Source organism: Centruroides sculpturatus, unplaced genomic scaffold (genome assembly GCF_000671375.1).
Source record: "Centruroides sculpturatus isolate CEXI.00-Female unplaced genomic scaffold, Cexi_2.0 scaffold1165, whole genome shotgun sequence".
NCBI lineage: Eukaryota > Metazoa > Arthropoda > Arachnida > Scorpiones > Buthidae > Centruroides > Centruroides sculpturatus.
Genome location: NW_019385337.1, coordinates 211,689 through 231,181, shown reverse-complemented (window position 1 = coordinate 231,181; position 19,493 = coordinate 211,689). Strand labels below are relative to the sequence as shown.

Below are 19,493 nucleotides of genomic sequence, written 5' to 3'. Positions count from 1 at the left end.
TAATTCACAACACACTTGTTTTATTAATAGTTAAATATAATGCTGTTAATAGGCAGTACTGTCCATTTAACAATTTGTATGTTTATAAATGTTGAATTACAGTTCTGGTTTACATCATCAGCACCTCAAAAAAGAAAACAAAACTAATTTTTAGCTGAGCCGTTCAGTTTGAGATTGTCATTTTAATTTCAATTTTAAAATGAATCTTCGTCCAATCTTTAAAAAACACAGAAAAACACAAGGAAAAAGTGCTGAATTGTCAAAGAGGAAGGAAACTGGGAGAAATGTACTATCTCACAAAATGGTATATCTTGAACTATTTGTATGAAAATAGCTATATATTTGGAGAGGTGCTGTACCTTAAAATCTCTTCTGTACTTATCAGATTTTATATTATCAATATTGATTATTTTTAAAATATTATTTCTTCAGAAACTAATATATTTTTTTTTCTATTAAAATGTCAATATTTGTTTAATATTTGATTATCTCAAACATTTGTAACTAAAATTAATTTTTTTTGTTGTTGTTGTTTATCTTTTTAGTTGTTTTTCTCCATTAAAATGCAAGTAATTTCAAACATTGGAACTGTTGTCATCAGAGACATTTGTACATGGAATTGCATTGCAATGAAAATTGTTACTACAGGTTTATTAGGACTTATAATTTAATTGTATTTTTATATTTTCCTATAATTATTTTGGAAACTTACTTTCTTATAAACTGTTAGCAATGTAATTCCATGCACAATTGTCTGATAATGAATATTCAATTTTANCACTTTCGCAAATAATATAATACTCTTGGTTCCGAATAATTTTCTACGTGTTTAATTTATAGAACAACCTTATAAGAACCTATATTACTGCCAAACAGCTCATGGTCCATGGCAAGACAAAAATTTTGATAAATGGTTCCTCATCACTAAAATGTTAAGAAACACTGGTTTAGACCATCTTGGAGATTAGGATTAGTGCAACCAAGATGAAAAAGTCAGGCACACGCCCCAAATTAGTTTTATTTTCAGATACATTAATACATGTATCTAATTATATAGAAATTATTTTAAAACTATAAACTACATTTTTTACATTTTAAAATAGTTTTAAAGTATTAAAATGTGGTTAGCATATTGTAAACTATTTCTATTTTATTACTTTTAGTGAAACATCCCTAACTATTTTATCAGGAAGATGGATTCGTGTAACTTCCTCTCAGAAACGTCAAATGGCAAAGGTTTTAACCAAATCGAGTCAAGTATTTGGTCCTCTTGTTGATAAAGCTGCACGGTTATGTACTGTTCTTGTCATGGCAGTGTATGATCCTTGGGGAGAACCAGCATTAAATCAATTGATAGAAGGTCAAATTGATTATTCTGATGCAACAGGTAAATTTTTTTTATTTAAAAAATTCAAAAGTTTTTTATTTATATTTCTGTAAAATAGAAGTTAAAAATATTTTTATTTATTAAATTTCTNTTCTACGTTATTTAAAGGTAATTTTTATTATAGGCCTATAGACCTAACACAGCATTATTAATATGATTTTGGAGGTTACAAAACTTTAAAATTACTTTAAAAAATGGAAAATAATTATATCATTTGATTTCAAGATATTTTGTATACCTTAAAAATAATTAATTCTATCCCGGGATCCCGGGAAACAGTTCACTTTTATCCCAGGATCCCGGGACAAGCAAAATACCGGGAAATGAGAAACCCTAGTGGAGTCAACTGTTAAGAGTTGGCAAAAAATGGTTCCCAATTGTCCAGCTTTACATGAACAAATTATGTTGTCGATTTTACAAGATTTTTCCTTAAAGTTTACATTGCCAATAATTTTTGCGGGACGATGTGTGCATTTACGTTCGTTTGATATTTTAATTGTGATTAAACAAAATAAAATTAGAATTGTATTAATAAATCTAATTTTTTTTATTTTGATATTTAAAGTCACACCTCATCCTATATGCGAGTAAATACGGTATATATATTTTTTTGTATGCCTTAATTCTATATTTCTCTAATTCAGTAATGAAGTGTATCTGAAATTTTGTTTAAAACTTATATCATTTAATATTAACACAATATTATCAAATAAAATTAAACAATATTGAATGATACTTAGAAACAAGTTTTAATTATTAAATTTTTCTTTGTTCTACTTGATATATACTTAGGATTAAACTATAAACAAGTATCTTACAAAATTAATTAAATTATCTGTGAAGTGATACATTTATAGTTTCAAATACCATGTTATAACTATGCTTAACTAAAGCTTAAAACTAAAACTAATGGACATATCAGATATGTTTTATGCATAAATTGTTCCCTCTGATACAATAGGGAAGCAATTTCTCCAAAAAAGAGAAGTATCAAAGAATATTTTGTGATACATAAAGAAATTTGTTATGTTATGAAATCACTTGCATAACTTAATGGAGTCATACAGTATCTTGTAGAAAGCACTTTCTTTAGTTATATTACAATAAATAAGTTATGTTTTTAACAGAAAATATGTAAAAATTATAATATATATACACATATATACAGTTGAACCTGTCTGTGTCGAATCTCATGGGAACAAGAAAAAATTCAAGATATACAGGTTTCTACATATAGAGATTTCTAAACAATAAGCAGTAGGGTTTCTTGTTTCCTGGTATTTTGCTTGTCACAGTATTTCAGGAGAAAAGATAACTGTTTCCCAGGATATAATTAATTATTTTTAAGATACAACATAAATCTTAAATTCGAATGATATAATTATTTTTCATTTTTAAGTAACTTAATAACAGGGCTGTGGAGTCGGAGTCAGGAGGAATTTCTGACCAGCGGAGTCTGAATCAGAAAAAAATGTGTCGACTGCGACTCCTGCATTTTAAATTTACTGCTATTTTTTTATTTAAATGAAAAAATCCAGTTTTAAAATTTAAAAAACTCCAAAAAATTCCAAATTATACAATATGCATATATGAGGACATCAGACTTGATACAGAGGCATATCGAAGGAAGTGCTTATGGTGCTGCAGTACTCCTTAATTGGTGATATGGAAAGAAATATTGTGAAGCAGGGAAATCACCATAAAATAAGTTCTTGCATGATAGGAACATCCTCAAATGCAAGTTAGGAGGTTAATATGTTTATTAGAAGCTTAATATAAAGTACAATACATAATAAATCAGGAGTTAGTCTATCCATTTTTACTGAGTCCATCTCCACTAACAACAAATTTGCTTCCAATTCCAACAATCCTGCATTTTTTTTCAATGCTTATTCCTTTATATATAAAGGAATAAGCATTTATATATATATACAGTGGGTGATCGGTTAACGAACAGTTCAGATAGCGAACAAATTGTATAATGAACACTTTTGCGAAAGATTTTTATGATCGGACAACAAACACATGTTTGGATAACGAACACTTTACCAAACAAACATAAAAAGAAGTGACGGAAAATAACAAATACCAATTGATTTTTCCTTGTCTTCAGGTAACAATTCAAACCCTACAGAGCACCAGAGGCGTCAACATTGACACTCAACCCGATACCGATCAGATAGTATCCCTCCAAATTTTGAAACTCTCCCTTGTAATTCCAGCTTTTTCTTTACCTTTCTGACAAATAATTTTTTATAGTCTTCACGAGACTGTCGGATGGGCACTCGTTAAGTTTTGCGTCAGGGTTTATCTATGAAAGGTGAAAGTTTAACTGTCCCATCAGATATTTGTTAACATTTTAATACCAAATTTCGAATTTCATCTGGGCCTTGCATTTAAATAATTTTTTGTGGGCTAGTTGATTTCTGTTCTCTGAATTTTCATAAGTGCTTTTCTGATCTTTTTATTTAAAAAAGAAACTGATAATATTATGGAGCTTAAAAAGAGGAGTGTCAAGAACTATGTTCACCATAGAAACCAAGTAAGAGATAATAGCCAAGGTAGAAAATGGGCACAAGATGTCTGATGTCACTAGGCAGTATGGCAGTAGGCACACTCTTAGCTATGAAAGATATATCAAGAAGTTTCAAGCTGCTAATGGAGTAATGAAAATCACATCTGAGAAATAAAGAGCATTTTAGAGCTCATAATGGAACCTGAAACTGATCTGACAACAGAAGAACTCCAGGGATGTCAGAACAACGATCATCCAAGTGGCATCCAAACCAGAATAAAATTAATGGGGTTGGGGATCTCTGCAATTACAATACTATTAATTACTTCCAAAAAATCCTGAAGAAAAGAGAAAAGCAATCGACATTGGATAGATTCATTAACCCCCACAATTGGAAAAAAACACAAATAATAAAAATGCAAGACTGCGTATATATGTATTTTACTATTACATATAAATAAACGTAGTAAAAAAGTATTTATTTTTTATTTTTTGGAGTCTCCGGAACAAATTAATCAAATTTTCATAAAAACCTATGGTAAATCGATAATCGGTTAACGAACAATTCAGATAACGAACATAGTCTTGGAATGGATTATGTTCGTTAACTGATCACCCACTGTATATTATTTGGCATCTTACTGTTTTGTAATATTCATCTTAATTAAATGATAAATGACTTTGGTTACTCTATATATATANGCCCTCTGGTGGCTCAAGAAGACGGATTTTATAAAATAAAAAGCAGTTGAAACTGCATTTTAATGAATAAAAATTTGACAAACTATTTATCGTTTTATGACGAGTAAAATTTTTTCGTCGCGTTCTCGGCTTTTAAGTGATGCATAAACCTTCGAGGTGCGAGGCCCTTCGGACCACGAGGCATAGGCGGTGGCCCACGTTGCCCATGCCTTATGCCGCCCTTGGTCATAGAAATGATGTAATTTGAATATAAATTATTTATAAATACGTATGTCAAGTTATACTTTTATTACGACGCAAAATATATTTGAGTTTACGACCACTGTGCAGGGTGAGACGTTGAAACAAAAAATGTTATGCATTCCATCACGTACATAAACAGTGTCATAATTTGCCAAGTGCAAATCAGCAAATTCGTAAAATTTTTGTTTGTTTTGAACAATCCGGATAATCGAAAATCCAGATAATAGAGGTCCGGATAATCGAGGTTCCACTGTATTTTTCTTTTCTGAACAAGGGCTGAAGTAGCTAGCTACATTGCACACTTTTTAATTGGTCTAACTCTTCTGGAAGGATGAAATTGAAGTGAAAATGCTGTCGAATATATGTAGATGTAGAATTTTTTCGNATTTATAAATTTTGTGATTACTTTCTTAATAATTCAAAATCTTTATAAACATTATTTTTATTGCTTTTGTTTAAAAAAATTGTACTCTTGGATTTCTCTACTTTTTCCTTTTGTGTTTTAGAAGTTTTACCATAAATCTAAAATTTGTACATTATAGAAATCATCATAGAGGAGCCTTGAATTACTTCCAGTGAGTGTTTATTTATGACTAACATTTTTGATCTCATAGATCTTCATCAAGTAGCAGCCTTTAAAACCTGACTAAAAAGTCATTTACCCATTGCTTGGATTCCATTGACAAAAGAACTAAAACACATGAAAGACATTGCTAAAATGCATAGATACTGTAAAACCCTTAATGTGTGAGCCAAGACTTACTTGGCTCACACATTCTCCATCGTAAACACTCAAAGCTTACACCCAAACACTATACATTGGAACCTACCAATGTGATCACTTTTCTACGGTGATTAATTTTTTTGACCTGGAATTTACTTAATAGATTTTAGAGAGAGTTTTTCTCTGTATAGTGACTGCCTGCTNACAATCCATATATATATATATATATATATAATCTCCTTTTTCTCCATACTTTTAAATGTACTTATTTCAAAATAAGTATGAATGTTTCTTATAAAAGATAAATTAAGTTAATGAAGAAAATTGAAAGAATGAAGAATAACTTAATATTTAAAAATCTTCTACAATCTCTACAAAGAGTTTGGCTGTTTTTTCATTCTTGCCCAAAATTTCTAGGATCCTAGTTTGATCCAGTGAATTTTAACTCATTTGCTGTATACTTGAACTAAGGCTGTGCTAATTTCCTCAGTATAATATTTCTAGTGTTCAATATGACATTAAGTCTCTCTCTGTTATGCCAATATATTCAAACACTTTCTTGTTCAATTTCTAGGGCAAGTTCACCAAACTTCAAGGTTACTACCAAGATAAATGAAAATTATATGAATATAATAAAGCATTTATACTAAGTTCCAAATTTTAGAACTTGAAAATTGATGATACTCATTTTCAGAATATTTAAATTTCTATTTTTGAATAAATGATAAAACATCTAGTTAAAGATCATTTTAGATTAAACTAAAATGCTCTTTAACTAGTTTGTTTAACTAGTTTGATTCATTTTGTTTTTTAGTCTAGTTGTTTGATTTATGTAAATTTATAATAAATGAAAAATTTTTAGATTTCTTTAATATGTTATAATTCAGATGTTGAACATGTCTCACTGGAAAGGAAAGAAAGGTTTTTTCCTTTCCCTTTCCTAATTATAATCAGTTGGAAAGAGCAAAATNATATATATTAAAAATTACCTTTGAATTACATAGAAATTTTCACAAATAGAAAAAATTTATTAAAGTTTGCTGGAAACTGCTTACAACAAAAAAAAATGCTTTGAATTGAGTTGAAAATTTTTAAAAAATGAACTTAAATCAAACTTCTAACTTAAAAGGTAAGTTTCATTTTTAAATAAAACATAATACAAAATATTATTGTAAATTTTTATAAGATTTTATAAAGTAAAGATGGTCAATACTCCTATCACTCAATCTGATTCTTATTTTAGTAATGAAAAGTCTTACTATGGAGGACTATTCATTACTAAATTGTATCCTTATATACCCTTTCCAATTCAATTGATGTGAGTTGAATCATGTTTAATGCATTTAAGAGAAGACAAATGTGTGTTTTTTCACCTATAGCCTGGAAGATTTCTAGTTTGTTTTTGAGATTGTAGTACTACTTTTGGTCTGTAGTATTGTTGATTTGTCTATCTCAGCTGCCTTAATAGAAACATCAAGCTTATAGCCCAATAATTAGGCAGTTTGTTTGTCTTTAATAATTGGGTTTATGAAGAAAAACTTCATACAGTATGACCCCGCTTAACATGGGGATGTGTTCCTAGACAACAAAACACTAAACGAAACAGCATTAAACAATGTCATTTTAACATAGAGTAGATAGGGATAGGGAAACACATGACCAAAAATAAACAAATTTTACTTTAAGTTATTTTTGTATTAATTTTTATAATAATATATGTTAAATAACACATAAACATATGCACTCAAAAATGTAAAGTTCATTTTTTGTGATGAAGATCCTGACTTTTCTGAAATTTTTGTTTTTTGTGATAAAGTCCTATAGTTTCGTTTGTCGCTGTTTTCTTTTTTTAAGCAAATGTCGGTAGCGGAAGATCGCATCCAAAATGCTTCGTTTTGCTTTTGCACTCCTTTCAAAATCTGGATTATTCAGTACAATTTGATCAATGATTTTGGTTATCTTACCAAACTTTTTTACTAAGGAAATCTGTAGAGAAATTTTTTGGGTTCTTCATTTTCAGAATCTTTATTTTCTAGTTTCACATGAATTCCATGTTCTGCCACTTCTTGAAGGTTGTCATTGGTAAGGCTCTCGCCAGAAACCTGCTGTAACTCCTCAATATCCTGTTTTTCTATATTGATTAGGTTGAGTTTGGTCACCTTAACGATACACTGATAGACTCTTCTCGTTGAGAATTCTTGGATACCTTCAGCCATAACTTCTTCCACACTTTTGTGCATTTATCAGTTAATTCTTGCCAAGTGAAGTCGATATTTCCTATGCCATCCGTGATGTTATATTTTTTCCAAAATTGCACAAAATTGCACCAAACAAACATAGATTTAAAGAAAGTACACCTTTTTGCCATTTTTTGCTGATTGGTTCATGTTTGAAAATAATCGTATTATATATGAATCAGTGAAATGCTGCAATAATTTAAATCAGTGTAAATTTTGCGCTTTTTTAGGCTTCGAGCAGACCGTGTTATATCAAATCAGTATTAAGTAGGGTCTTATTGTACTTGCTTACTTCCTACTCAATATCCTGGCCCAATTTGCACAACCTGGCATAATGCATTTATTGAAACTACTGGGCATGGTTAAAAATTAAGACAGCATAAGCACAATTATTCCAGATATTATGGGTTCTGACAAGTAAGGAATCTTCAGAGTCCTGTCACAAATANGAATTATGATTAATGTTAAAAATGAATAGTAGTTTTATTTGTAAAGTTTACAATATATTAATTAAAATATCAATTATTTAAAATTTGTTTTTATTTCAGTGGGAGAGTTTGTCAGTTCTGAACCTGAAGAATTGTTATTAACTAGAGTGGAATCCCTCATTGAAGCAGGCCATATTGATGCAGCAATAAAACTTTGTAAATCATGTCTGATATATTGTTCCTCAAATGTAAAAGATGAAAAAGACTTAAAACACAGTTTATCTTCTGAAATCATTTATAATAGTAAAACTTGTGCATTTGTAGAGAAGATGTTAATTTTATTACATGAGCAAGGACGACATAATGAAGTATTAGAAATGGTATGTAGTAAATTATATAGTGGATTCAAATTAATATAATCTACTTTAGAAAACTCATTTTGAATGAAAAATTCCAGGTCTTTAGTTGTAAATACAATAAATACAAATAAGATTAAGTATAATAATAATANTACAGGTTCTGACAAGTAAGGAATCTTCAGAGTCCTGTCACAAATAGGCTACATATTGATTATTGACAATATATGACATGCAAAAATATAAAAAATTAATAAGCAGGCTTAAAATTAATAAATACAAATGTATTCTAACAGTTTATGGGTTAATAATTATACTTTCTATTTGCAAAATTTTTTCAACTTTAACACAAAATAAGAAAAAAGTGAATTTTTAAAAAATTAGTGGGATTTCCCAGGATGAGAAGAATTTCCTGGGTTAAAAAACAGTCGGGATCCCGTTGGCGAAACCCTAGTAAGCAGTAATATGTTTGATTGGAGAACTATACTTTTCTTGCTACTGTAATTTATTTATACAATAGCAAGTACAGTACATACCTGTATTAGTTATAAATAGTTATAAAATAAACATTTTTGACATATCTCAACAGAAATAGTTCGTCAATAGTTTCTGATGCCTGACTTTCTTTGACCAATAACACACAAGCCAAACTCGTAACCAATTCAAGAAAAGCAATGCTAATGGTACTGTATTGCAAGAGATGTTTTTCAACTACAGTTTATGCTATCAAAATGTATTTGCTGAGTTTTGAATTTGTAATTGACACTTCAATTTATAATTTGAGATGTAGAGGTTTTGGGGAAAATTATTTGAGATAAACATGGAAAATATATTGAATTTAGTCTGAAAATACAGGGGAAAAAATACATTTCGAGATGAAGATGTTTTTGAGACAAACATGTTTGAGATAGACAAGTTTAACTGTATATAGAAAATAAATCAATTTATTATTACAATGATTGTAAATAAGTTAACCGATTGTTTTATGTAGATAAAAGTTAAAGATTATTTTATCATAAATATTTCAGGCAGAAACCGTGACAGAATCCAATCAAACTGATGATGACGAAGATCTGGAAGCACTTAGAGAAGCTGCACTTTTATCTAGGAAGAGGATTCAAAATAATATTATTCAGGTACAATATAAAACTTTCTTGGTGTATATTAATATTAATGATATGAATTAATATATATATAAAACTTTAAAAATTTTATTTCAGAATAATGTAACCAATAATACCAGAGGAAATTCTCATTCCTATAAGCGTAGATTAAATAACTCATTTCATTCTCATAACAGAAATGGAAATCATAAGGTAAAATATTAGAGAAGTTTAAACTTCATTGGTTTTTCTTATTATTATGTCTTAAGTAATCTTAAATTTAATATTTAAATACAAAACTATATGTTGAAATCTTTGTTTCCATCATATTTGGAATTTTCTAAAAAACATTGTGTTATTAAAATTCAAGTTTTGGGTATATTAAAACATTTATTTCATTAAGATTATTTTTCTTTCATATTTATATGCATTTACCATTCTTTGAAAGTTGTTTAATTTGGACTTGCATTACTGATTTAGCAGTTAAAACAAGAAACAGTTATACAGTTAATTGTTGCTCATACTATTTTAACAAAAAGTTATTTATTCATCTTGCTTCTTAAGTAACTTAGGGCTGGTTGCACAAGTTTTAATCTCAAGATTAAATGCACTTTAGTCCATTACATTACCCTTGATATATTGCACGAACACAAATCTTTGATATAAACAGTCAAGCAAGTTAACTGAATTTGGGTGGCTAAAAGTTGATTCTGTAGATTAGCAAAGAAACAAGATGGGTGACCAGCTCCAATTTAAATGTGGATACCCTTTATTCAAACTGTTTAAACAAAGTTTGCCAAAATATTGGTGGAATATTTTTAAAGATCTTCAACATTATCATATCTTTCTTGAAAGAAAGATCAGATAATGTTGTATTGTGATTGTAAGTTTCAAGAATTGATTTCAATTTAAAAAGCTTCAGGTTTGTTTATTGTCAGAGTTAAGTCAATTTTACTCTTTAATGTGAAATTATTATTTTAATATATAAAGTTGCTTTCAGTGGGGTCATTAGAACTGTGCTCTTGATAATGTGACTATGCAATAAAAATTTTTTTTGTTAACTGTGTAAAAGCTATGTAATGAAACAGAAACTCGTGCAATGAGTGCAGCTTATTCTTTAGATTAGTAACAAGGCCAAATTTATTCCACAGATTGCCCCAAGGTTGACTTGGTGGCCAATTTTTAGCTTAAAACACAGCTCTTAGTTTTTTATTCAAATTTATTAAAAATAAATAAAAGAGACAAAGTCTAAACTAGTGATGGGATGATGAAGTTTTTTCTGATTCTACCAAAAATTCCCAATTCTAATTCTTTGGGATCAGGAGTTATTTTTATAAACTAAAATAAACAATTTACAATACGAACATGGTACATTCATTAATTAATAAACATCAAGCTGAAGAATGTAAAATGATTGGGGAATCCAGAATCATTCTTTCGAAAGAAATGTGGAAATTCTCCATTTATAAATGGAAATGCATGCTTTTATTGTTTACTACAAAATAAATTTGTAATCTTATTTCGGATAAAGTTAATATTGCAACACTACCCTCAAAGAAATTACAACTAATTAATTCACTTTTACTTAAAGAACTATCCCATCATCTCATGTTGGGTTGGCATCTTTGGAAACTGCTTTGTTGGCCAATGCAATGACCATGGAGAGGGGAAGATAAATGAGAAGATGCATTTTTTTCACACTTTTTGCAATGGACATGTCTTGTAAATGATTTAACTCCATTGTATTTAATACTAAATGAGGTTTGGCAAATAAGCTGAACAAATATCATTGTCACTAGTTAACCAATTTTTAATTTATTCACTCGAGCCATGAATGTCTAGATCAGGGGTGGCCAACAGTTTTTGCCCCCAGGCCAAATTGGAAAGAAAACTTTTTCCACAGGTCAAACCAGAGGTTGCCCTAGGAAGATTTTGAGGTGGTGCAAATCTCATTGTGGTGTCACCCCATAGAGACTAAATTGTAGATAGAGATTACAGATACATTTTTCACATTATCATGCTTTATCAACATTCTATGCTGAGATTTGTAATGGAGTGTTAACTCTAAATGCACAGTAAGTTGTTGACTTTTTTTTTTTAGGCATCAGCATTGAGCTATTCGTACTTGAGTAGCTAATATTGAAAGATTGATTGCGGGCCACATAAATTCATTAGATGGGCCGTATGTTGGCCATACCTGGTCTAGACCAACTCGTCTTAAAAATCAATTTTAACATTAAACAGTGCAAACAAGTATTTTTACTTGGAATCCTGTAAATCTCATTTGAAAATTTAAGATATTACAGCACATCTGTGAATCATCATAAAAATTTTCATAATTATAAAGAGAAAGTTGCTTTATCATTATAAGTAAACATACTAAATATTAAAAACAATTTTATAAAAATTTNTATATATATATATAAGTTACAAGCAGTGAGAAGCAATAAAATATCACCAAATAAAAGTTAGATGATGCAGAGAATTTTTTATTAAAATTAAACATTTTTCAAAATGACGAAATATCGTCATTCCATATGTTTCAGCTGAAACCAAACTGACAATACATTGTCACATCAGGGTAGAGAAGGGTTAAGGCAATGAAAATGGTGATCATTCCAGAAAAGTAAGAAATACAAAACAAATTTTGAGATAAATGCTGCTATTCTGAAAAGGTTTCAGGGAATGTACAACATAAATGCTTGTGTCCAGCTCAATGCTACAGGAACTAGCATTCACATTTGCAGTGGAGCTTCATATTTAAAACTTTAATCCATCAAACGGCTCACTTAAATCATTTAAGCAAAGACATGTCATTTCAGGGAAGGTACTATTTGGAAAATCAAAATGATGTAGATGATATAATAGTGGAAAATTTCAAAGTGAGAATATCTCAATTTATACAGTTTTTGATGTAATTAGTATATACAGTAGAGCATTGATTATCTGAATACCGATCAACCAAAACATCAGTTAACTGAAATTGATCCAGTCAGCAAATTCAAATTTCCACTAGTGCTGTGGCACTGCAATATTTGACTGTCTTGGGCTACTTCAATATTATTTTTGTTGGTGTGTGTGTTTTAGCTGGCAGCACCGGCATGACCATAGTGTATTGTTAAAAATTATTACTTTATTTTGCACAAACAAAATAAATATATTGAAAAATATAAGAACATTAACTCCTGAAATATAATTTTTTTATGTAGTATCAAAAATGTTGATTCAGCGCGACACATGTTGAGAGGGTACTTAAGGCCAGTATTTAAACAAGGCTTTTTCCCCCATCGTGAGTGGTGTGTTTTACTTCAGTATGTTGGGAAATATAACCCTAGCAGCCGACATCTCCGGATAAACCCAAGAAAAAGAAAGAGTTTGCTTGTTTTGTGTGGTGTTTTTCTGAGGACTGTGTGTCAGGACCAATGTTCCCCCCTTTTTTTGTAGATGAGCAGAACATATACTTCTCTGAGCAAAAAAAAGTTTTTGCTGAGCAGATTCTGAGCATTATATATATATATATATATAATCTTATTTTTTCCTATGAAAATTAAAATAATTATTTATAGAGATTAAAATTCATTTTAAAACACTTTTATACAAAATATTATCTTTTGTCAATGATTTAATGTATTTAATCGAAATATACACAGCAATAATCATGTTGTAGACAGAGTGAGAAATAAGTAAACAACAATTCAAATCGGTGTGCATGCTCGCCTGCACGGCTCATAAATTCTCGTGCGTGGCAACAATTTGAGCAGTGTGCGGCCGCGCAGCTTAGAGAGAACATTGGTCAGGACGTGTGTTGTGATGAATCAGAATGTTTTTGATACTAGATTAACTTCTAAAGTATAATTTTTTCTTGTTTTTATCATTTTCAATACAGTAGGCCTTCCTATAACACAGTAGATATATTCCGTGTTATATGAATTCCATGTTGTACAAGTCACTTAAATACATGAGCCAATCATGGCCCGGCACATGTGCAGTTTAGGGACTACAGCTGTTTGAAAGGTTTTCTTCCATAAAATTAATCGATTCTAGACTAATTTGACTCAACGTTTCCAAAACACGTATAATTTTTCGGAATAATTTATATAAACTATGCTATAAACAAAAAATTGTAGGATTACTTACCAAGTGTGCACCATTTGATGACGCCATTGCTTAAGCTTGAATTTTCATCACGGAGCAGCTCATCGAAAGGCGGGCGCATGTTTTCTGATAAGTTATTTTTCTGCAAAAAATTTGCTGAACTTTGGAGACATCATTAATAAAAATATAATTTTTATGGCCGTTGAATAATAAATGTTTTTTAGTAGGTCCAGTGCTTGTTTAAACTCAACGGTTTGTGCAATATCCGCTATTGGTCCAGACTGGTTCAATCCTGTAGCAATACGAGTCAGCGATGACGTTTTACCGTGTTATACGAGTCTCTTTTAGCATATATAATAAATACATACTGGAAGTAGAAGTTGAAGAATAAACTACACCAATATAAATCCAGCAAAATTTAATAAAATAAAAACGTTTTTTTTTCAATCGTTTTTCAACGATCATCCTCAGTTACCAAAAATAGATTATTAAATATAGAACATAAAATGCATTCGAAATAAATACAAAAAACAAAAATTAACGGAAAACGCCCTAATGAAAAATTAACAAATAAATCAAATAAATAGTGAAAAATTAATAATTGTAAAAGGACCTCCACGCAGTAGACAATGAGTCTGCGTCTCTATGGTTTATACAACCGGTTTTCATGTGCGCTTTATAGATTTCCAATCTCTCCAGATGTTCGATCGTTTGCCTATTAGTTGTCGTTTTTATAATTGCCACTTGATCCACGTTAATATCTTGCTGCTTTGCGTATGATGCCAACACAGTGTTATCAAGGTTCCTATCGATCATATATTTGTGTTCCTTGAGCCTTTGCTTTAGACCGCGCATCGTCGCACCCACGTAAACTAGCCTGGAATCAAATCGTTGGTCATGTAAAGGCACTGAATATATACCCATCGTTGAATTTCGATTCTCCTTCTTTTTATCGTTTCTTAAAAGTTTGAAAATAGTGGGATTGCGCCGGTATACAATGTGAAAGTTATTAGACCTGGTTGTAGATCTGTGTATCTTGTTCAAAAATGGGATGTAATTAAGCACTATTCTTTTATTACGGTCAACCCTGGGAGAATTCCGTGCAGTGGATTGGAAGGATGAAATAAGATCCTCTATCTCTTCCTTTGGATATCCGTGTAGTTGGGCTATCTTAAGAATGTACTTTAGCTCTCTTATCATGTCTCAGAAACTTGTACAATGCGTATAAGCACGTTTAATCCATGATCTGAAAACCGCCAATTTGATATGCTTGGGATCAACTGATTGGCATGGGATGATAACAGGTTGAAAGCAGGGTTTACGGTAAATATCGGTCCAGATTTCCCCTTGCTTGCATGTAATGGAAATGTCCAGGAAGTTAACAATGGAGTCGCTCTTCTGGTCAAGCTGCAATGTTAAACCGTAAGGGTTATTGTTGATCTTGTTTAAAAAATATCGTAGGTTAGGCTCTTCACGCCAAAGTATGAAAATATCATCAATATATCTTAAACATTCTTAAGATAGCCAACTACACGGATATCCACGGAAATCCCTCTACCCCCTCCATTGAGCTACCTCCAGCATTCTGTGCACTCAGAGACATCCTATTTCGTATTGTCGGGGACCCAGCTTTACACAACCAGGTGCTAGAAGTGGCGCACCTAATTTGCTATAATTCGGTATTCCAATTTAATGGCAAGATCTACACACAGAGTAAAGGGGTCCCCATGGGCAGCCCGGTCTCTGGGGACCTGTGTGAAATGGTGGTACGGCAATTGGAAAACAAGGTCCTCCCTCAATACCTCCACAACATCCAATTATATAGGAGGTATATAGATGACATCATCATTGTCTGGAAAACAACACCAGATTCAACTACCTTTGTCGATTCTTTCAACAATAGCCCGTATGGGTTGACTCTGGAATTAGAGCAATCTAACCCATCAGAAGTACACTTTCTGGATATAAACATTAAGGTTGATAGCTCGGGAATCAATACGTCGGTATATCATAAACCTGGATCCACATCATCATATATTCCGACTGGGTCATGTGATCCGGGCGTATACAAGACTGCAGCTTTTAGAGCATTAATCAGAAGAGCCTTTACGCATTCATCTAACATCCAGGCTCGGGATACCGAACTAGCCTACATACTCCGCGTTGCCGCACAACACGGATATCACAAACATATACATAGGCTAATACAACATCAACAACATATATATTCGGAGAGTGCGCAAGAATCGGACCAAATCGAGGACGGCCGTCTTGAAGAAATAAAACGTATCGCCATCACATACAATTCGTACGTAAAATCTCTATACGCTAAGCTTGCCAGCAAACGTCAGCTATGTCTAGCGTTTAGGAGGTGTCCAACCATTTTCAACCTCTTACGTAATGGAAAGGACCCTCCCAACCCCATCAGACGCCCTGGAATCTATAGCATCCCCGTGAAGGACAACAGGTGCGATAGAGATCTGATTTATATAGGCTCCACTAAACGATCTATAGGAGTCAGAATACAAGAGCATCTAGCCGATATTCGGCACAGAAGAACTTCCACGGCCCTCGCTACGTATGTAACCGATCCGGACATAAAAGCGAACTTCTCCCAGGCCATTCTCCTTCACGATTCGCCTCCTATTGAACACCTCAAATGGCTAGAGGCTATGCACATATTTATATCCTCCACCACCAACATGTGCATAAATTTTAAAGAGGAGATGCTGTTATTGATGGCCTGGCAGGAGTTAATTCACAACACGCTCTAATTCACCCATCAAACTCTGACGGGTGAACTGCTCGTGCATGCGCGAATGGGATTGTCGGAATACATTTGAACTTACAACTCAAATTCAGGCTTCAAACGACATGATCGAACGGATTTATACGTCTAACGGATATCGAACATCTTTGGTAGAAACTGATTGGAACCTGAAGCAGAGCCCAGAAGGGGTTCGAAAATGTTTGTTTACCGATTTTTGCGTGATCACACCGTAAATAATTCAGGTGTGTAAATTTTTTAACAATGGAAGCACTTGAATATACAGTGGAAACCTCAGTATACAACCTTAATCCGTTCCCAGTGTTTGGACTTACACCGAACTGGATGTATACCAAACCAACCTTTCCCATAAGAAGTAATGTAAAAATGATTAATCCATTCTCATGTAAAAAAATGGCTGGCTTTAAACACCTCGCTTTCCTGGCTAGTTCCTGCTTGACTTTTCGTGAGATTGGCGTGTATCTTTTTAGCTTTCTCGCAAATACTGTAATTGCTTCCGATACGCTGTCTCCAGCACTGTTTTTCAGTTATGCAAACCAAAAGCAATTTCTCGACATGATCTAATATCTTCGATCTCTGTTTAGAAATTGATTTAACCCCTTTCGCAACGTTATCAGATTTAATAATGTCTTTATTTTTCACGATTGTCCATATCGCCGTTCTCAGAATATGGTAGGCAACAGTTAAAATCTCGAACACGCGTGCCATCTTCATATTTCTCAACAATCTCTTTTATTAGTTCCATTGTAATTCTAGTCATTTTTTTTAGTTTTCTGTCACTTTTCATTTGCCTTTTTGCGATTCATGATTAATAAAAATAATAAAAATTTTACTTACGAATTAAAATCAGAAGAAATTTAACAAAGTTATAAACCATTGCACTGCGAACATCTAGTCTGGTCTAGTACACCGATAGTGCTACTTGTTCATTGATGGCGCGTATAATTGATTTATGCCATATACCAAACAAAAGTCGTATACTGTGCAAAATTTGTTTCGTCCAAACAGGACGTATTCCGAATTGGACATAGAATATGTCCAGTTCGGAATATGTCCTGTTTGGTATACGTCTGCTTTAGAATAAAGCAGACGTATACCGAGGTACCACTGTATTTAAATCTTAAAAAAAGAGGTTAGTGTATTAATTTCAAAAATGAAAAACAATTATCATTTGTCTGGCAGTATATACATGTGTCACATAAAATTTTTAAGATTCTTTAAATGATATGTACCATTATAATATTTTTTATTATCTAATCTTAAACTTATTTATAGCATTGTATTTATTTTAATTCAAGTATAAAGATACTAAACAATATCCCTATTTATCTATCAGAGACAGTTCCAAACTTTAAAAAAGCGACACATGTTCTTTTCTCACATTCCATTTTAGAACTCTGACCTGATCTCTTTTGCAGATAAAAAATGTTAGTCATAAATAAACACTTATTGGAAGTAATTTAAGGTTTCTCTGTAATGATTTCTATTTGGTATTATAATCTTCATTCTCTACAAGAATTAGAACTGTAGTTTACACATTATTCAAAAGAAGAAAAATTTATATATTTATGTATAAATTTGTATGTTTGTTGTTTGATATAAGCACAAAATTTCATGATAATCCAATTACTTACTTTCTCTCTGAAAAAAATTAAAAGTACATTGCTACCAGTCTTGTCAATGTTGCCAGTCAAAAATTTTAGTGCATGTTCTGTAAAAGCATGAAAGTATAGTGTAGAGTAAGGGAATGAACAAGTTACACATCACTATAAATTCAAATAACTTCCTAAAAATTACTAATACTTTTTCTAAAAATGTTAATTATTGAGATACTATTCTTCTTGGTAATGATGTGTTCATTTTTATAAAGCACGATTGAAATCATTGATTGATCAAAAAGAGATTAAGCAGACTGGAAAAGGATTCATTTGATCCTCAATCTCATGTTGTTCACTGTCTGTTCTCCTGGCATAAAAGAGGAATGAAGAAGAGAGAAAGACTAAATTGCATTGAATACAGAAAATTAAACATTGTTACCATCCTAGATTGTCAACCAAAACTGTACAGTACAGTAGAGTCTCAAACTTGGCACTCGATAACTCGGCCACACCCTGGCAGGGCAAAAAAATCCTTAGTTAATTAATTTTCATTATAGACAGCTTTATGCCTCATAAAGTATTTTTCTGAGGTCTGTCTTATCAGGTAAATTACTATACACAGTGTATTCATTAATTTTCATTTTCATGTGGTAAAGGCTCTATGCCTTCATAAAGGACATACTTTTCCTTTGTTTAAGGGTATTTGGGCAGTTTATTCTCTGTTGTATTCTCAAGTAAACAATACATACAAGTACAGTACAGTATTTTCTGAGGAAACACTCATACTTATTTTTTTTAACCCCATTCCCAATAACCCGGCATTTTCACAAACTCGGCCACCCTTCGTTCCACATTAGGTCGAGTTTTCGAGACTCTACTGTATTTCCAGTTTATTCTATTTTATAATATATATATAATACATGTATACATACATATTGTTTTTCAAATCAAATCTTAAAATAAGATTTATATGGTGTAAGAATTTTTAGAAATTTGTCTTATCTATTTTCTTATATATATAATTTTCAAAACTTAAGCTATATTTTCAGTTCTTAGAGTTAGCAATTTCTTTTAGTCATTCATGTTGATTGTTTTGCCATCTATAATTTTATGCTTGAGATATTTGTAAAAAAATACAAATTCCTGAAATTTCTTACACTCAATAAATCTTATTTTAAAATCTGATCTGAAAACAAAGGCTATTTAACTATATAAAGAATTGAGCCTGTGAAATGATATAGAAGTTATTTATTTATAACTATGTTCAGTTTCTTTAAAAGTTGTATTAATATTTTAGTAAGTTATCAAGGTCAATGT

General features: G+C 31.3%; 2 protein-coding genes across 2 annotated transcripts; both read left to right on the top strand.

The window, feature by feature from the left end:
• The first annotated feature begins 1,150 nt into the window (after positions 1 to 1,150).
• LOC111637823 lies at positions 1,151 to 8,670 on the top strand. Its single transcript, XM_023383396.1, has 2 exons — positions 1,151 to 1,387; positions 8,357 to 8,670. Exons 1-2 carry the CDS (start codon positions 1,228 to 1,230, stop codon positions 8,653 to 8,655), a joined length of 459 nt encoding a protein of 152 aa, XP_023239164.1. The 5' UTR covers positions 1,151 to 1,227; the 3' UTR covers positions 8,656 to 8,670.
• A 6,847-nt stretch (positions 8,671 to 15,517) lies between these two features.
• On the top strand, positions 15,518 to 16,564 carry LOC111637818. The gene has a single exon (XM_023383387.1). It carries the CDS (start codon positions 15,518 to 15,520, stop codon positions 16,562 to 16,564), a length of 1,047 nt encoding a protein of 348 aa, XP_023239155.1.
• Positions 16,565 to 19,493: the final 2,929 nt, after the last annotated feature.

What these genes read in the sequence shown, in the direction of transcription:
- LOC111637818 (XM_023383387.1), top strand. Translation starts at nt 15,518, where the DNA reads ATGGGCAGCCCGGTCTCTGGGGACCTGTGTGAAATGGTGGTACGGCAA.
- LOC111637823 (XM_023383396.1), top strand. Translation starts at nt 1,228, where the DNA reads ATGGCAAAGGTTTTAACCAAATCGAGTCAAGTATTTGGTCCTCTTGTT. An exon ending in TGATTATTCTGATGCAACAG is followed by an intron (nt 1,388 to 8,356) that starts GTAAATTTTTTT and finishes TTTTTATTTCAG; the next exon opens with TGGGAGAGTTTGTCAGTTCT.